This window comes from Falco biarmicus, chromosome 15, assembly GCF_023638135.1.
Source record: "Falco biarmicus isolate bFalBia1 chromosome 15, bFalBia1.pri, whole genome shotgun sequence".
NCBI lineage: Eukaryota > Metazoa > Chordata > Aves > Falconiformes > Falconidae > Falco > Falco biarmicus.
The window spans coordinates 13527953-13547136 of record NC_079302.1 but is presented as its reverse complement, the minus strand read 5'-3'; the positions used below and the strand labels follow the sequence as shown (position 1 = coordinate 13547136).

Below are 19184 nucleotides of genomic sequence, written 5' to 3'. Positions count from 1 at the left end.
ATTTATTTAATACACAAAAACACGCTAGAGAAAGCACTGCATACCCATACACAAACGTACACCCATCTGCCCCGCACAGGCACACGGCCTACACGCCTGTGACAAAAAAATGCCAGTAATACGTCAAACTGAATTATCATTACGTATAGAAGAAAAAAAAGCAGTTAGCCCAATTAAAAAAATATCTGCCAGCAACTCTAGGCAACATCCTAACTTTACATAAAAGCGCTAAACTGTTAGCCACGGGTGATGCTGCCTTTGGTCACGCGGTGTATGCAGGATGTTTCTAAAGGCAATGCTCACACGTACTGCCATGCTCTCACAGAGATTTTATTATTTCTCACACAAACTTTGGTGAACACCATGTTCTGAGGAATCACTAATGTGAAATGCTAATTGAGGCTACAGATTTCTCCAAGTCATCCAAGTTAACTCCAGCCTGAGCCTCCTGCTACCAGTGTTGAAACGAACAGCTCTACGCAGCAGATGTGTCATACCCAGCGCTCAGATGGTACCCCGCTTCCTTCTTAGCTGTGTTCTCTCCTCCTCTAAGCAAATACTGGAATGATTACAAGCGAAACAGGGTGTGAGAGCAGTAAACGTGATACAAGCGACACGCAATTAGCAGAGGAGCTGCTTTTGACACACTGCTGCAAAGAATTATGCAAAGAATAATCCAAGGAATTAGCCAATGTGAAAGGGATGGGGTGTGCAGTAGCACTGTGTAAGATCTTCATTCTGCAATTTTAATTCCCAATATTTCATAGCATATATCCTTGGAAATCTCGCTGAAAATCAATGCTAATGCCTAGTTTTGATAGGAAAATAGGGGGGGGTGTTCTCCTGGCAGCACAAACTTGAAGTTTCTTTGCCCAGTTCTAGAAAACAGGGTAAAAATAAAGTATGAAATATAGAAATGAAGTCCAAAGAGAGAGAATGTGGCAGTCTCCTCTGCTTCACTACTTACAAAGTATTTTTTTAGAAAAAGAGACTTCGACAACGCAATCGCTGTACTTATGTTCTCCCGTGATGTGTGTCCACAGACATCTCACCTTCCAAGCACGTCCAAGCGCCAAAGGTGGCGTCTGGCCCACACCAGCACTTTGCCCAACAATCGAAAACACGACATCCCATTCCCACAAAAAGATGGTTTACCGTCTTACAGCTTCCGTCACGCGGCTCTTCGGCAACTACAGAGTTCAAACTGGCCTCACCGTGCGGACTGACAGCAGCCGCGAGCCCTGCCCAGCCGCCCTGCGGACACCGGCCATCGCTCCTGTGCTGCCCCGTGCCGGGCCACGCCGCACCATGCCTACCACCAGGGCAGCCCCACGCTCGGGAGCTGGAAACTGGGCTCTCCAGCAGCCTTTTTACCATTCCAGCTAAAAGCAACAGTACTGCTGGAAAACCGGCTCAAGGAACCCATTCACAAGAGCTTGCTATTCCACATGCTGATGGGAAATGAGATAGGCACTGCCTCAACATCTTCCCTGCGCTGAACGAGGAGCAATGCTGCGAACTTGTCAAGCTTCGCCTGCCTTGCTGATGGCAGAGCCAGTGGCAACTCCGATAGCTGCTGCGCGGGATAGGGAACGAGACAATACACCGAAAAGGTGGCCCAGAATGAAAAGGCTGGCTGAAAGCCGCAGGACCCTTACTTGGATGGACTAACTGCACACTCCAGTAACTGCCAGGGAAGATAGTAAAGCTGAAAGAGGCTTAGTGCAAGCATGCAGGAGATTTGTGACAGGAAGTTAGAACTCCATGTCAAGCCTTTCATGCAAACAATAAATATTACTTCTGCTCATAATCAGACTTTTCTCCAGCATCGTCTTTGAATGTTGAACCTTTTTCAATTAATTAAAAACTATGCACTGCAGAGTGCATATTTTATCAGCCCTCAGCTGCTTAAGTGTCTAGAAAAGACCAGGCAGTTTTTCTTTTTTCCAGGCAACCCAGAGCAAGTACTTGCAAGGGTCATATCTTTTTAATTATCTTTTCTCTCTTTGATTAATTATTCCGTCTGACAATAGCGTGTTTCTAATGCTATTCACCTGCCTTTGATGATTGACAACTTTTCTGTCTGATTCAAAGCAAACAGCTGCTGCCATGATTGCCTAGCAACCAGGATGTGATGGATGAGCCCCAAAGATGGATGGCTGCAATAAATCATGTCTCCAGCTATAAAACTGAAAAAAGGGATAAGAATAAAAGCGAACAAAAAACAAAACAAGGTTTCTTCCCATGAGTGCACTCAGCTCCTTACCAATTACACCTGAAATGGACTTTGTGTCTATTAATAGCAAAGTTTTCTAATCAGTAAGAATGCAAGGATGCCATTTGTATCAAGGTGTGTTTACAATTGTTCCAGCAAATTGGCACTTGTACTTCAATTACCTACTGTGTTACACGAGTGCAGGGGTAGGAGATCAAAGTTTTATCTCCTACTGTTGAAGGCTTTACAGGAAATACTATGTTTTTTCGGGGGGTTCTCATGATGTTGGACCTGAATGAAGTGTATAAACTTGAATTCTCCTTACCTCTGGCAACCAAGAGAGTGTACTGAAAGCAAACTGAGCTGAATTTGTAGAAGGAGTAACAAACACTGGGTTTCTGAAAAACTCATTTCCGTAAAACTCTCATAAAGTCACCGCTGGCTCCGTGAAATGTGTTTTCACCTAAACACTATATACATTGTCTATTAAATGTTGCTACAATTCCCTCTTGCTAGGAGTGCTTCTTGCAACCAAAGGAAAAGTTCTGGTGACAAGCTGTGTTTCAAAAACACCAGCTACCTGTGCAAATTCAAGACTGACTCAACAAGAAGCCATTCTCATCTAATTCTACCTACCATTCCTGTCAATCGCTTCGTTTTTGTACGATGCGCCAGGCAAGAAACTCCATTCAGGAGTTTGTCGACTCAAAGTAAGTTTAGCTGGGCTGCGTATCGCACTTGCCCAAAGATGTCTGTGCACAGACTCCCCATCACTTGAAGTTTTGGCACTACCTATTGACGAAGCTGCTCTACTGCCAGAGTGTCTATCTCCTGATAGTTGCTGCCTGTGCTTCCAAGACAAGACCTAATTGCCTATAAAAAGCCGCTTCCTTAATTCTTCCAGCAGGTGGGGGTGTCCTGGTTCCAGCAAAAGTGCTTCAAAAAGGGCAAGGACTGCCCTTGCTGTTTGGAGGGACAGGCGATCCACCTCCGGGAGCGCGCTGGGCACCTGGGTGCAAACAGCAACACCAAGGCTCCGAGATTCACAGCGCTGGGCGACGAGGGTGGCCAGAAAAGAAAAATGTAAACGCTGAGATAACTGTGTTCTAGAACTTTGTTTTCTTTGCCATTATGGGACCAAAACGCAGCCTGTTAGCGAAAGAAAGCTGGAGTCTGTTAATCTGTTCGCAAGCACATTTTTAAAGCATGTTTTTATACTGGAACTGGTGATGCCTGACAATGCTATGCTGGAACAGCTACAGACCTGCTTATATTTTAGCGTTACGTACAGCATGTCTCTGTATTCACGCACAAGATTGCCTGTATCCTTGCACGGGCCACAGCTTTGTCTACATTCTTTACAATTACTGAAATGCTCTCACTAAAAACTTAACTCTGTCTCTGCCTGTCCCTCTCCCTGTTGGACAAACACACACACACGGAAATCCAGCCCCTAAAACAATTGTAAGGCACTCCTGTAATGACCGGCTAGTATCTGGTAACAAACAATGAGAAAGCAAAGCCATCAATCACAACGTGCACACCGAGGCCTCCATTCTGTCCCAGCTCATCCAACTCTCAAGTTACAGCTTTACACGGCAAGTCTAAATAATATTCAAAATGATAAATGGCACTATAAGCCTGATATCCATCATCAATCTTTTTTTAAGGAACATCCATCTTCAATAATGCACGTTTGAATCATGTGAAACCAAGAGCTCCCAGATTCATTTACACAACCCCCAGCAAGCTGGTGCTGCTTGAATGATACGTGTCAGCCAGCCTGTCCCAACCGCCAAACTTAAAAAAAAAAAAAAAAAAAAAAAAGAGGAGGGGGAGGGGAAAAAAAGGAAATAAAAAGAGAGTGGGAGCGAAAGAAAACAGGAGGAGAAAAATCTTCAGGGGGTTGAACAAGGCGACTTAGCAGATAATACGGAAGAACATAACCCCCTCGGTCCCTCTGCAGCTCCCCCCGGCACAGGCACCCCCTCTCCCCCCGGCTGGGCTGCGCCGAGGGGAGCAGGCGGCGGTGCTGGGAAGGGACCCCCCCGCACCTCCCGCGCTGCCTGGCAGGGCCCGTGTGATAAATGACACATGTCATTCTGTCGCGAGGGAAGGGTGGGTCAGTGATGTATGGCTCTGCTGAAAAGGAAATCGACTGTTTGGCATGGTGCGGCTATTCTCCACCAGGATTTAGTTTCAGAACTCTAAAATGAAATCTCCGACGTTTCAAGTGCACGGTTAGGGCAGGCCGATGTGCGGCTGAGGCAGCTTTTCCTGCCCCCCACCCCCTCCTTTTTTTCTTTTTTTTTTATCCTCTCTCTGCCCTTCGGATTTCAAAAAACTGCTCCACTGACTGGAAACTGCAAAAGAACACACATATATCAAAGTCTTCAATAGTTATGATCCATGATAAAATTTAAATAGGTTGAGGTTTCTATTTTTATTTATTATTGGGGGGGAAAAATGGCATGCAGGCTTGACACAAAAGCAAGATAAAAATTAGCATGTTTGAAGTAATCGTCCCACAGCTTGACATCTGCATAGTAAATTTTAAAGGGAAAAAATGTGTCAGGCAGGCATGAGCTGTTCCCTCCCTCCCCCCCTCTTTCATTAGCTCACTGGCAGGGTGGCACTTCTGAACCTCATTACTGCAGGAGGATTTATGAAGCTGAACCCAATGGCAAAGAAAAGGCATCTGTCAATAATTGTAGGGAGCTGCACTCACAGCTTTGAAATCTCATTAAGTATGCAGTTATCAGGCATAAAGATCAAAAACATTACTCAACTCCGACAGAATCTTATGGAGGAACATTAATTAGCAACAGGCCTACAGTACAAAAAAAAAAAAAAAAAAAAACCAAAAAAAAAAACAGACTTCCTCTCACACCTGCCCAACCCACAAACCAAAAGAAACACTCCCCCTCCCTCCAGAAAAAAATCATTCCCAGCATCTGAGACTGATCAAGTACATGAAACAAGAGAGAGAAAAAAAAAAAAAAATCCAGTTGAGACAGTCTTGGCGGTGAAGAGAGAAAAGGAAGAAGCTGTCAAAGTTGAGAAGGATGTCAGCACTGGCCCTGATTACAAGGGCCTATACAGTTCCCAGGCCTTTTATCATCCCTGCCATCAAAAACAGACTCTGTGTCACAGATGGATGACTGATGGCTGCCAGTCTTCAGCAGCCTCGCCAAGCCTCCAGGAGGCCCCTGCTGAGATCTGGCCCTCCAGCAACAGGCTTGACCTAGCAGGAAAAGGACTGCCGGCACCGAGCCAGTCCCAGAGATACTCAGAAACAGCACCCTGTTCTGTTCTTCCCCAGAACAATCCAGCGAGAGGTTGGTCGGGGTTTATTTGTTCAGCTTACAGAAGTTAAACGTAATACTTCTGCTCTCCATGCAAAGACTGTGCATTATTTGAAAATAACACTAGCAAAAAGAAAAAAAAAAGGGGGGGGGGGGGGGGGGGGAATCTCTTCTTTGTCCACACTAAATGTTTTTTTCTAATCTTGTTTCTAGTTTGCATTTTAACCACGATTTGCACACTCAATTGCTTAGAAAATACGAGAGAGTGAAATATAAATTTGGGGGGAAACATAGAAATTCATAGACAAAGCTGGACCATAAAACCAAGTGACCTTTGCAGCATTAAGTATGGTGTGCAACTAATTAAGAACTATGGCCATATTAACATTTTTTGTTACAGAATCAAGGATATCAGCTACACAGCTTAACCCATTGCACATACTTTATTCATTTCCTCTCTATCAAAATCTGCGTTTGCAAACAATAACTCAAAGCTACTTGTTAAAAAAAAATAATAAAAAAAGGAGGGGGCAGGGGGTGGGGGGCGGGAATCATCTTCTAGTGTCTTTTCCCCGCTTGGGACTATGCCTGAAAAACTCCCTCTCTAGTTACATGCCACCCTTCATACATTTTATATTTCCCATAATTTTGCGCTACAAAGAAGCTTTCCGCTGTACAACTCCATTTCTGCATTATTTACTACGTACCGGATTTTAATACAATGTACAAATTTGTCTCTTATTTCATGAGATATACAGTGATATTTACGTGTCACTTGTAGCAACGCTGAAGATTGGCTTCTTAATGAACTACATCTTTAATAGCGCACAGAGTCAGAGATATGCACGCGCCCATATAGGACAACCTGCCAGTCAAAATCTTTTCAGTACCTGAAATTCATTTACTAAGTAACATACTTTATAACAAACGTTAGCCTGACAAATTACTGAAGCAGAGGTTCTGCTCTAAAGAAGATTTTTTAAAAGAATTTTACATGAAGTGTTACAATAAGGTGTTTATATTTTTCGGTATGCTTACCATATTACTTTTATTATGTGTAGCATCAAAGTGATTATAGCAATTACATCTAACAGAATTAATTATAGAACATCCCATCATTCCTAAATACATAATGCATAGAGGTAAGCCAAAGAAAGAAAACATCTTGGCTGTGGTGACTATTGTTGGAATAATTTCTTCTCTAAGCATAAAGGCGAAACCGAAGTAGAAAGGAATATATAGAAATGGTGGGGTAACACAAGAAAGCGTTCACTACAAAAATTTGAATATAAAGGCAGGTACATTTTTAGTAGAGATACTAACTACGTAAAGCCGCGCTAGCACAAATATCCATGTAAAATCCATTAAAGTTTTTTAATCACGAAATATGGAAACTAGCCAATTCACCTAACCAATGTATTAGTACATAAAGACAAGAGTGTATGGGTGAAAGAGTTACAAGCCTTTACGTATGCAAAATAAATTCACTCAAAGCTTCATTAATATTAATTTAAATTCAGAACCCATTTACATTAAATTGTTCATTAAAAATTGCCTATTTTATGCAACGTGCATTCCGCAAAGAACACATAAGAAACTGAAACAGAGCGCTCAATTTAATGATGGAAATATCAAAAGTAAATGAATTTGAATCATTCCAAACGAATAATAAAGCAGCTCTCTCCTCTATGCTAACGCGCCAAGTTTGGCGGGAGTTTGGCGCAAGGGCACGAAAACCGCACTGCTTCCCCCTCGCCAGCGCTTGGCCCGTGCCCTTTCGACCTCCCCGCCGCCATGCAGCCTTGCTAAAGCAAGAATTACGTATGGACAGGACCTAAGACCCACCTCCATGAAAACGTTCGCTAATGGCGCGCACAGGGTGTCACTTCAGAACCCGTGTTTGCTCCAAGTGTTTGGGTCTCACCAGCCAGCCCCCGCGCAGAGGGGCGGCACAGAAAGGTAAGGCGGGCTGGGAGTGGAGAGCTCTTCACTGGCAAACTCCCACACCACCAAACACAGTGAACTTACACGATTCCCAACAGCTGTTCTGAATGAAGAAAAGAGAGTCATAATTAATAACATGTGTCCTGACAGAATTAATTAATAATTTATAATTAAGTCTAAAATACGAACTTGGATTATTCTTGAAGAGTCACACCTTTGCTGCCCGAACAAGCCAGGTAACGGCATGGGCAAAGAGCTCTCAGATATTTTATGATCTTCTGGTAACTCCTTCCCCACTCTCCCTCCGCCCCCAGGGGAAAAAAAAAAAACCTTTGAACATTTTCTGAGAAATATCTTAAAGTTGTTGCTTGCAATGAGAAGTGTTTAAATTCTGCAGATTGGCTCTCTACTGAGATGATCAAAATATCTTTCAGGCACAAGATGAGGAAAATGCAGCAGGACGAACCTTGCAGGCTCTGAAATTAAGCCCTACTTGTTTCAACTCTTCCAGTTCTTTTTATGAAAATGGTAACAAACAATTCCAAGCTCTGACAATGTTCTCTTCTGCATTATTATACTTAAGAAAACTACAACACAGTCTCTCGCGGACTATGCTTTAAATCCTCTGAGCCAGTTTTCATGCATTTTTTTTTAAATGTTGAAATCAAGAAAAATCAATTGCATAAATTTTTTCAATCCTCCTGTTTTAGGTAATGACACACACACACAAAAAAGCAATGCATCCATTGTTTAGTGGGATTTTTAAAATTAATTTAATGTCTAACTGCAAATGCTGGAAACTGGAATTAATCTGTCTGGATAAAAAAAAGCTTACAGACATTTAAATGCATGTATCGGGACACTTTATCAACCTAACATAAAATTGTCATCTTATCTTATTATATGACTATTTTATGCATGTGTCAAAGAATTTAAAAATGAATGCCTGTCTATTCAGTCTAATTACAACTGCATATTATCTGTCTGGATGTACCAGTCCATATCATTGTTACCAAATACAATATATTGTATTCACCTTTCATTTTTAACTTAAGACTGATAAACCACAATTTGGGCGTAACTAAATTTACCAAAAAAAAAAAAAACCACCACAAACCACCACACACCAAACACACAGAAGGGGGGGGGGGGGGGGGGCGGGAATCAGACTCAAACACCTGAGGTAGATTGTGTAGTAAATGATGCTGAAGTATTTCACAGATAAGATAACACACGATCGCTCTGCAACTATGTTATTTTCAGTGTTGTATCATAGCCATACATACACATACACTCTTACTTGACAATACAACACTTCAGGCATCTTAATACTTGATCTACTAGCAGCACCTTGTAAATAGGGCTGCATTAAAATTTGACAATCTGTATTTGGATTCGCTGGGAAACGGTCAGGACATTGGATTAAAATATGGATTATTACACCGTAGAACTAGCAGTTCCAAGGTTTGTTCAGAAAGATAACACATAAGGTTACTGTACATCCTAGGCAGATCATTTCTTTTCACTCACTCTGTACCACCATGTGTTTCTACATAAGTGTCCACGCCACACACTTAAAAATTTACCCCACACTTCACCCTGAAGGTGATCTTTTCTATGTAGTTTCCACTAATCCTGGAAACAGGGCTGACAAAAAGGACCCACTCTAATCCTGCTAACTCACCCTAGCTTCACTGCATTTCCCATAACCCTGCAGCAGTCACAATTCATTCTAATCACTTTACAAAACAATCTTTAGTAAAAAGAGGAAAAATGCAGACTTGTAAGCCAATTTAAGAAATAACTGCTGATACATCAGTTATTGACTATTTCACTCCTGCTCATGATAGTGCTCAAGGCAAAACCGAGAACAAAATGACAACATCAACCGCACGCAATAAACTGTGGCCCAGGAGAGCACTGAAGCCTTAATTGACAGCTGTCAAGCTAATGGGAGAAATGGCAGCTGATTCTGGAAAATTCTGTTTTCCAGACGGAGATTCAGGAGAATCTATCAGGCCTTTTTATATTTATGCCCCTTTTTCTTTTTTTTTTTTTTTTTGCATTGTTCCTCACACTTTGCCAAAAAAAAAAAAAAAAAAAAAAAAAAAAGGCAAAAAAAAAAGGCAGAGGACAGCCATAACTAATCATTTTGTCAGCTTGCTGCTAGGAAGAATCTCTGTCCAACAGAGAAATATGTGGCAGGTTTGGAGGCAAATAACATACCAAGGGCTGACACTGCAAGTACCTTTATAGGTAGTCTACTTTATCGCTACATTTACTTTTGGGGTATGTATGTAGTTGCAAGCAATTCCCATAAATTAAAGCGAGCATTCAACTTCCCGAAGTCAGAGCTGCCTGGAAATCTGGCTGCACAACCTGCATGCCATCTTGCATCTGTATCTCGGTGGTGCACTCCCAGCCTGGCTCTGGAGGTGCTGATAACCAGCAAGAGCACTGAAGTCCCTGAAAAGTGCAAGTGCTCCGCATCCCTGAAAAATCAATTTAACGTATTTCAGTATTCACACCGGCCATGTGCATCTTTCGAATGTAAGCACGGAAGCTGGGAAGAGCCTGAAAAGTATGCAGCTATCTCTAGGGTTTAAACTCTCCTACACAGGGAAAAAGAACACCAACAAAAAAAAAAAACCAAACATGGGTGCGAGTTTGTTTTTCTTCTAGAGGCTTCAAAACTCAGTGCAGTTGTCTGAATCTAAAAAACAGTAATTGTTTTGTTCAACATAAAAAAAATAAATACATTAGTTTCCAACAAATCCTTAGTTAGTTCCCAGTCCCTCCTCAGAAGAGCTTTACACGTATACAAAATATGTATTAAGTCGTTTCTGTCAGTAGGAAGTACATTTTCTTGATCTTTTAAAATAGGTTTCTAAAAAAGCTGCAAGTGAAAGCTATAATTTAAGGACAGATAATTACTGTTTGCATGAACAAGACTGGCCTCTATTAATACAGTATCTTCGCTTTCCTAGAGAGTAGCCTCCAACCAGTAAATACCTTCTTCCTCCTGACAAAAATGACACAAGTCCTTGGAGCAGCAATTCTGCCTCCCTCCTTGCTTTAACAGGTGAGGAATAAAACTGCGCTCCCTGGCTCTTCCTCCCGAATTTACCTATGACATTCACCTGAGTCTCAAAGCAAACAAACCGAAATTATCATTTTTACAGATTCTTGATTCTCAGAGACAGCTTTAGTCTTCCACAGTGTGGTGTTAACACTTGGGCTAGACATAAAGAATTTGTGCACCTGTCTGTTATGTCTGCGAGCTCTGCGCGCTGCTGAGAGTTCTTTGTTGTTGTTATTCTACTCCAGACCATTAAAAGGGCCCTAATTCCTATGACATGATTATCCAGGTACCAAAGCCCATTTGTCACCTGCAGCAGAAAATTGAGTTAATGCACAACTAAAGGCAACCAGGACTGTGTAATATCAACTTGATTACATCAAACTAGCTGCAAACCTAATTCTGCTGGATGACACTGCGTGGAGCTTGTCATCTCCAATCATTAAAGCTGTCAGGAATCCATCAGGTTTACAGCTAATTAGGTGAACACTAATGAAGCTGGCAAAACAACTTTTCTTTTTTTATGGCTGAGCGGACCTTTCAGTTTGGAGAAAAAAAATTCTCGAGTATTCTCAAGGTTGCTGGGGACTGGATTTCCTGAGTTACCAATCAGCAGACATCTTTAATTCTCCCCCACCACCACCTTTTTTTCTCTCTCAGTACCAAGCAATCAATTTGTCATCACTCTCAGTATGCCACAAAAGCAGTCATGAACCTTATAACTCGCAGCTCTGAAGCCAAAAGGCTTGGGGGGTGGGGGGGGAAAGTAAGTTTCTTCTGTCTTAAAATAAAATGCCTCATACAGCTCACTTATTTATCTTCATGCACTTATCAACAGCATAAATGTTCTTGTTTTTTCACTCTTGTCAAATAAGTAGCCCTTCAGTCATTCTACATCCCCCATATCCATTAGGCAGAGGCATTTTGATAAAGTAAAGCCAAAGCTAGTGTATGGGAAAGAATGAAAGCACTCACTCTGCCAACTTCTGATTGACCATTAAGCTATTGATGAATGTGCCTGTCAGGAGAGAGACAATTAAATCAAATATGAAACAAAGTCGTTTTGACGGGTCATTTTGATAGAGCAAAACCATTCTTCCATCTCCTATTAGTCCTGCAGTCAAGTTTTTGTAATGAATATTTCTTAACTAACCTGTTATTTCTTAGCTGTTTTTTAAGGTGGGGTTTTTTTTGGAAAGGAAAAAAAAAAACCCAACAAAAAAAAGTCTTTGCTTTTACTGCTATTAGAAAAAGTAACATTTCCAATGTGACCAATAAAACAGCATTTTAGTGGGAAGCAATTATACACAATACTAAATGTTTAATGTGGCTATCAAAAAGCTAAAAGTTTAAAGAGATACACTTCTGCTAAATATGAAAGATAGATCACACATCATGGCTGAATCACTTGAGAAAGGAGGGAGAGACAGAGAGTGGTGGAGAGAGGGAGAGAGATACCTCAGAGTGTGTGTTTAGTGCAGAAACATTTGCTTCCAGCCTATGGAGAGCCCAGCAGACAGCAGTCGAGGACGTCAAATACTTCGAAGAGCTAGATTTTGCAGAACCGAATTCATGTTCGAAACTGAATTTCCCAAGTATTAGGTAAAGTCCACCTTTTTCATTTATGTGAAAAGTGTTACTTGATGGTATGGGCCAGAAATGCAAAATATTACCGTGAAGCATTTGGCTACGATATTGTTTGCTAGATGGTATCAGCACTGTACTGCAAAACTTTCCAAACTTTCTAGCTGTTAGTACATGGAGCGAGACTGCTAGAAAGCCTGTTTCTCTGTTTCAAAAGTCCTAGATGAATGCGTGTATACGTCAAAGAAGAGAAGAAAGGGAATGTGGACAACGTTATTTACAATTTGTATTACTCCCTGAATCCCTTGCTGTTTACTAAATTCAAACCACACCACTCAGAGAAGTTGTCAGGCAGCGGGAAAGCCCTGGCACGTTTCTGAATGCCCGTTTTCTAGCATCGCCCAAGCGAGTCGCCAGGCTACCTGCTCCAAGTTGTTAGAGGCACAACCACAAACACACCGCCACCACCATCACCCGCACAACTCCTGCAGCCGGCCTCCGGCACAGAGCCTTCCTTCGGGAAAGGCCAACGGTGGCCACTCCATGCTGGGCCCCCCCATCCGCCCCTGGCCCGACCCAACCCTGCTCCTCCGCCCCAGCCAGCCCCACGCCTCGGAAGCCCTGGCCCATGTGGCTATGTGGCACACCGAGCCAGGAGCCCCAGAAGTTGCGCTGACAGAGAGTTGACAGGCCACCCGTGACGTCACCGAGTCTGGCGTTACCATGGCAAGTGATTTATTGATGTTTATCGGGAATGAATAGATCAAAGGCAGCCAGATGACAGGCGATCAATCAGCCATCAAATCAAGGATGGCAACAGGCCAAGGAAACCTTTTCCAGCCCACATATCCCCAACTAAGGATTACTGTAAAATTACGTGGGGCTTCCCCCCCCCCCCCCCCCCCCCCCCGTTTTCCTTTCAGTTTGGCTTTTCCAAAAAAAATACTGCTCAAGTTTAACAGGAGTTGACACTTCTGGCGTAAGCAAAATGAAACAAACAAACAAAAACCTCACCAGCACAAAGCCTTGTGAAGTATTTCTAAAAAGAAAAAAAAAATATGGAGGAAATTGTAAAGGCACTATCAGAAACATTTGCCAGTCATTTGACAATACACAGACCCCCCCTCCTTTTTTTTTTTTTCCCCTCCTTTGGTTTCCTTTGCAGTTTCTCATCTGGACTCATAAATAAGAAATGAATAAGATTAACAGAAGAGGTTGCCAAAGAAAGTGACCAGCTAGGTGGGTCTGCCTGTCCTGCAGAGACACCTCCGGCGCGGAACAGGGGGGAGAGAGAGACAGCTAAAAGTTGGGCAAAGGAACCAGTGCTGGGCTTGGATCACCAAGTAACTCCGCGGACCCTCCAGATCACTTTGTCCCTACCACTTCATTCACAGCGTGCCATGTATTTATACATATCCTATCTCTTTTTACAGAGAGGGAAAAAAATTAAAGAAAGAGTATTTTCACTGGCTTTCACAAACCATTTGCCTGTGAGGGAAAAGGATGGAGACGAACGAAGACTACGAGGGAGAGAAGCAAAGTAGGAGCTAAAGTACGGGCTGGAAATGAACAAAATTCACGTCCTTCCCCCACGCCTGGAGTCACAGGGATCACCCGCGTACATGTCCTATGTGCCTGCGCATACCCGCCTGCCTTTCTCAAAGTGTTGCCCCCGGACCGGAGTCGGGCGATGGCAGAGTTAGGAATAAATCAAAGTGGCTACCAAAGTCGGGAAAGGGCTTTCATGCGTCCCCACCCCTGCCAGCCCAAGGAAAAAAAAAAAAAAAAAAAAAAAAAATTGAAATCGCCCCCCCCCCGCCGCCGCGGCCGCCACGGCGCCGTGCCCCCTGCCCAAGTTGCTCTCACTCCCCGCGGCAGCAGCGTGCGGAGGCAGCGCGGAGGCTCAGCCCGCCGAGCGCGTTACGGCAGCCGGCGGCAGCGGGCGGCGCGGCGGCCGGCCGGGGAGGCGGCTCGTACCTGCTGCGCGCCGGGGCGCTTGCTGCTTCCTCCTCGGCATGCTGGGCTCCTGCGGCCGCCGGCGCCGGCGGGGGGGGGCTGCCTGGGCGCGGGGGTGGGAAGAGTTGCTTTAGCCCCAGAGATCCGGTGAGCTGCTCCAGTCTCGGCTCGAGGGCTGGGTTGGGGATATATTTTTTGTTGCTGTGCATACACGATGCCGAGGAGGAGGAGGAGGAGGCGGCGGCGGCGGAGGAGGAGGCGGCACAGAGGAGAGGACAGCCCTGCTGCTGCTGCTGCTGCTGCTGCTGGCAGAAGAGGGGGGAAGTTTGACAAATCGCCCCGGAGGAAGGAGGAGGGGAAGCCCCCCGAAGAGGTGTGCGGGCGGGAGGGCTGGGGAGAGCCCGCAGTCCCCCCCACCCCACCCTGCGCCCCCGGAGCCTGGCCGGGCTGGGAGATCACGGCATAAAGACGGGGGATTTCTTGGCAGGAGTCGGCGGAGCCTCAGCCTGCGCTCTCCACTCCCCGGCTCCCGGCTCGGCGCTGGAGCGGCGGCGGCGGCGGCAACGGCAACAGGCGAAGCTTGAAGGGAAACGAGATGATCGCAGTGTCACTCAAACTAGTCCGCAAAGAGGGAGAGGGGCACCGCGCTCCCACCGCCTCCCGCCCCGGACGGCACCTTAACTCTTTGCGCATCGCGCCGCCGGACCGCCCGCCGCCGGCCGGCCACGGCCACGGCGGCGGCGCAGGGTCCGCCCGGGGGCGGCGGCGGCGGAGCGGGGCGCCCCCCCCTCGCCGCGCCCCCTCCGCCGCCCAGCCCGGCCCGCGGCCGCTCGCCCCAGCAGCCCGCAGCGGCGGAGGGGCTCGGCCCGCCGGGCGCCCCCGGGCCGGGCAGCGTAGGGCAGGGCAGCCCGCACCGCACGGCTCCGCGCCGCTCGCCCCGCTCCCCGCCGGCAGCCCTCCCCCTCCCGCCCCCCGCGCACACCCGTTCCCCGCCGGAGCCCCCACCCCCCCCAGCCATCGCCGCCCCGCCGGGGCACGGGACCCTCCCGGCGCCCCCCGCCCCGCAGCCTCTGCGCCCGCCGCCGCCGCCCCCCTCCCCCCGGCGAGGAGGGCCCGGCCCCCGCCCCCGGCGATCGAGCCCCGTCCCCGCGGAGCCCGGCCGCCCCGCCAGGGGACAGCGGCGGCAGCCCCGGCCCCCGGCTCGCTCCGCACCTCGCTCCGCCGCCCGCCCCGGCCCCACTCACCGGCGCGCCGGGCAGCTGGCCGCCCGCCGGCACTCATCCAGCCCTCCGGCTCCCACCTGGCTGGCGCCACAGCCGCCCGGGCTCCGCTTCGCGCCCGCGGGCGGGCGGGCTGGCAGGGCCGCCCCGGCCGGCGGCCGTCAACGGCGGCGCCTCCGCCGGCTGAGCCGCTGCGCCCTGCCCCGCGGTGCCGCCGGCCGGACGGGGAGCGGGCAGCGCCCCCGCACTGCGCGCCCCGCCCGCGCCCGGCTCTGCGGGGACGGGCACTTTCCCCGCTCTTTCCCTCTTTCGGGGCCTTTTTTTCTCTCTTTCGCTTTCTTTTGGGTTTTTTTGGGGGGGGGGATAGGGGTTTGGTGTTGGTTTTTTGGGGGTTTTTTTTGGTCCAAGTTCACTGGCGAGCCGCCGCGCTCAGTTCAGCGAGCGCCGGCGGATCGATGTGCTGCGGGTTTGATTGCGCATCCCTGGGCGGCGGGGCCGCGCACAGCGGGGAGGGCCGGGGCGGCGGGGGGCGAGCGGGGCCCATGCCGGCCTCCCGCCTCCGCCGCGCCGCGCGCCCGGGCACGGCGGCCCAGCACCCGCACCGCACCGGCCCCGCCGCGCTGCCGGAGGCCGCCTGGGCTCGGGAGAAGTGAAGGAAAAAAAAAAAAGAAAAAAAAAAAAGGAAAAAAAAAGCCAAGAAAAAAAAAACAGTAGCGATTTTTTTTTTTAAGTTCACGGGGAGGAATAAAAAAAAAAGGATGATCTCACTTTTACGGTAAGATCAAAAAAATCTCCACTCGCCCCCATTCTTCGAGATTTGGGATAATTCCAAATACCTGACTAAGTGCAGATGTTGTTGCGTCTTCACATCTTATAAAGCCGCCGTGCCGCTTTTGCTCTCGCTTTCCTTTTCAAGTTGCAGGAAATTCAAACACTTTACGTGAAGGGTGGAGAAGGTTTGGGCTAATTTTTTTTTTTCTGATTGTTATTTTTACGAGTTGATTATTTTTTAAGCTGATATTTAGGAAGAAAAAAAAAATCGCAGTCGCCTAAAGTCCCCGGGAAATTGCTACTGTTGGGGGAAAACGAAACATTTCTTGCAAACAAGAAAATGGTGAGTTGTCAATTGCCGCTTCTGCTGCCAAATTCGCTCAGTTCCATCTCATTGATACTCGCTGGTTGCTCCTCACAGTTACAGTATCTGCTCACAGAAGGAGCGATCAGATCTACTTAAGAGACGACCCCGAGACGTTCCCCCCCTCCCCAAAAAGCAAGCCCCTCGGTGTGCGGGTGTGCGAGCGCGTGTGTGCGTGTGAGCGCGCCGGCGGCAGGACGGGGCGCGGGCGGCTGGCAGCCCCGTGCGGGCGGGCTGCGCCGCTGTGGCGGTGCATGCCGCTAGATCCGCCCTAACATCTGTCCGTCTCACCATTGGCGCATCCATCAGTGTCACCCTGGCTGCACATTGCAACGACAACACATCAGACACAACACAGACCGGGATTCGGTACAAATAACCGACGTACTAAACAACTTAACCAGGAAGGAGGGGACCAGCCGCAGCATAAGTATTTACAAATGTTAGACAGCCCTGGAAAAGCGAGAGGGCTAGGCTGCGATTAATAACTCGGTCTTGCTCTCTCCCTCCTCCCCCTTGAAGTAGGAATTAGGAAATGGAAAACCTAAATAATTCATGCCCCTCGCCCCCCGGAGGATGCGGCCGGGGCACGCTCAGCCAGGCGGCTCGGCCGGCTCGGCGGGGCCGGGGTCGGGACCGGGGCCGGGACCGGGGCCGGCTTAGCCGCGGAGCCCGGGGGATGATAGGTGAACTTGGGGCTTTGGGAGGCTGCTGGCCGAGACGGCGGGCGCTGCGCAACATGGAGGATTTCTCCGAGCTCGGGAGCGGGAGAGGATGAAACAAACTTTGGGAGCCTCCGCCGGGAGCCCGGCCGGCCGCGGGGGACGTCAGCCTGGCTCCGGGCGCTGACACAGCGCCCTGGAAACTGCAGCAAAGCACAAGTGCTAAGGCGCGTTTAGTCACTTCAGTCGTGTGAAGGCTGTTCTTCAACGTGCGGGAGTCCTCCCCGAAGCCAGGAATTACTCCTGAGCCTTCGCTAGCCAGCTGCAGAGCCTCACCCCCAGGAACACGCTGCAGCGGCCAGCCGCTGATTTTGGGGGGGGTTGCAAGTTGCGAGAACTTTTTTCTCCTTCCACCTCCCTCTCCCCAAATCTCCCCGTCTTTCGCTAGCCTGACGCTGCCCGCAAGCCGCCCGACGCCACGCAAGCTGGCAGCCCGGCGCCGAGCGCCGCTGGCCGCGCACCGGGCTGGGCAGCGGGGCCGGGGCTCCGCACGGCGGGTGCGCCCCCCGCCTCCGCCAGCCTGTGGGGCTCGGCTCAGCCCCCCGGGCGCGCAGTCCTGTCCTGGCTGTGACACTCACCTACACGCATGCATGTGTGTTGACGAATTTAGCGGCATGTGTATTTGAACAGATTCCCTAGCAGAGCTCTGCCTCCCGTAGAAGCACAGCCTGCGGGGAAGATGCTGGCAGGTTGCAACCTCAGCAGCTGAACGGTGTCACTAAAACAAACATTGGCGAGGAAATGGCCAGCCCTGCTGCATGGCGAGGCTTGTCTCACACCACTTACCTTGCTCTTCACAGGGCGGGCCACAGGCGCCGGCAGCGGAGGGCAGAGGACTTGTAACAGTTCACCCATCTGGGACTGGGGTAGGGGGATGAATGGAAAAGGGTTAAACTTTCCGTAAACAGTAATAGGAGGAACTTTCTCAGTTCAATCAGAAATGATAACTCTCGCCTGTGTGCGTGAGAGAAAGGCAGCAGACATACGTGCACACAGACACATGCGCTGCACTTACACATTGACAACTTAGTGCCAAAACGCTCAGGAAGTTGTAGAATAATTTGGTTGTTAAGTATATCCAGTTTTTCAAGGAAGAAAACCAAAAACCTATTGAACTTTCTATCGGACGAGTTGCAGAGGGAACTGCAGATTCCATCGTGTGCATCAGCTTCTTTGGGGGTCACAGTCTATTTCAGAGCGCCAGAACCCGTAATTTTATTAAGCGTAACATTTACAAATATAATGGATAAAATTGATGAGTGTACAGACTCCATCACATGAGACTCAGCTCTAAGCTCGCTCTTCCCGGCAGTTTTAAACCAAGGTACCAATTATTTATAAGTCCCATAATTAGATAACCATCACTCCCGAACTTTCCATCAGCTAAGAATGTTTTATATTTCAACAGCGTGCACCGTTTAGTGCCCTTCTTTGTTGTATATCTCCACCGCTCATTTCATTCCCCTACGTGAAAACTCCAGCCGTTTCCCAAGAACCCACACAGCCCCCACACCCCCGCCCGGCTCCCAGCTCCGAGCGGGGGCAGCGGGCTGAGCTGATAAAAGCACCATTGAAATTAACCGCCGGTTATGGGAATAGCCAGGGAGGCTCAGTAAAGTTTATTAAACTTGGAACAGCCGCCTCCTGGAAAGCAGCGCGCTTGGGGCTTTAACCTCTCTCCCTGCCGAGCAGCGCGCTGGTGTTCCGCCACTTGTTCCCTGGGAGCCGGGCGGGGGGCGGCGGGGCCCGCAGGGGGCGGCTCGCAGGGCCTCGCTCCTCCGCACCGGCCGGCGGCTTCCCGGGGGCCCCGACCCGCCGGGCGTCCCCCGGCCGCGCGGGAAGGGCTGGGCACCCACGGGTGGGCACCCAGGGGCCGGGGCCTTCGGAGGCAGCGGCGGCCCCGCCGGCCGGGCAGCGGGCTGCCGGGGGAGGAGACGGCGCGTCCACGGGGGTCGGGCTCCGGGCCGGGGGGTGCGGGCAGCCCCGGCGGCAGGAGCGGGGCAGGGCGGCAGGGCCGCCTCACC

General features: G+C 48.7%; 1 protein-coding gene across 1 annotated transcript in view; it reads right to left on the bottom strand.

Annotated features, from left to right (window-relative positions):
• The window catches only part of TSHZ3 (teashirt zinc finger homeobox 3), a 65964-nt gene extending 50005 nt beyond the window's left edge, over positions 1–15959 (bottom strand). The window contains exons 1-2 of the mRNA XM_056360953.1: positions 15328–15959; positions 14105–14662 (exon numbers count right to left, since the gene is read on the bottom strand). Coding sequence (XP_056216928.1) covers positions 14105–14144 — 40 coding nt within the window. The 5' untranslated portion in view covers positions 14145–14662; positions 15328–15959. The remainder of the gene's footprint in view (positions 1–14104; positions 14663–15327) is intronic.
• Between the last annotated feature and the right edge of the window lie 3225 nt (positions 15960–19184).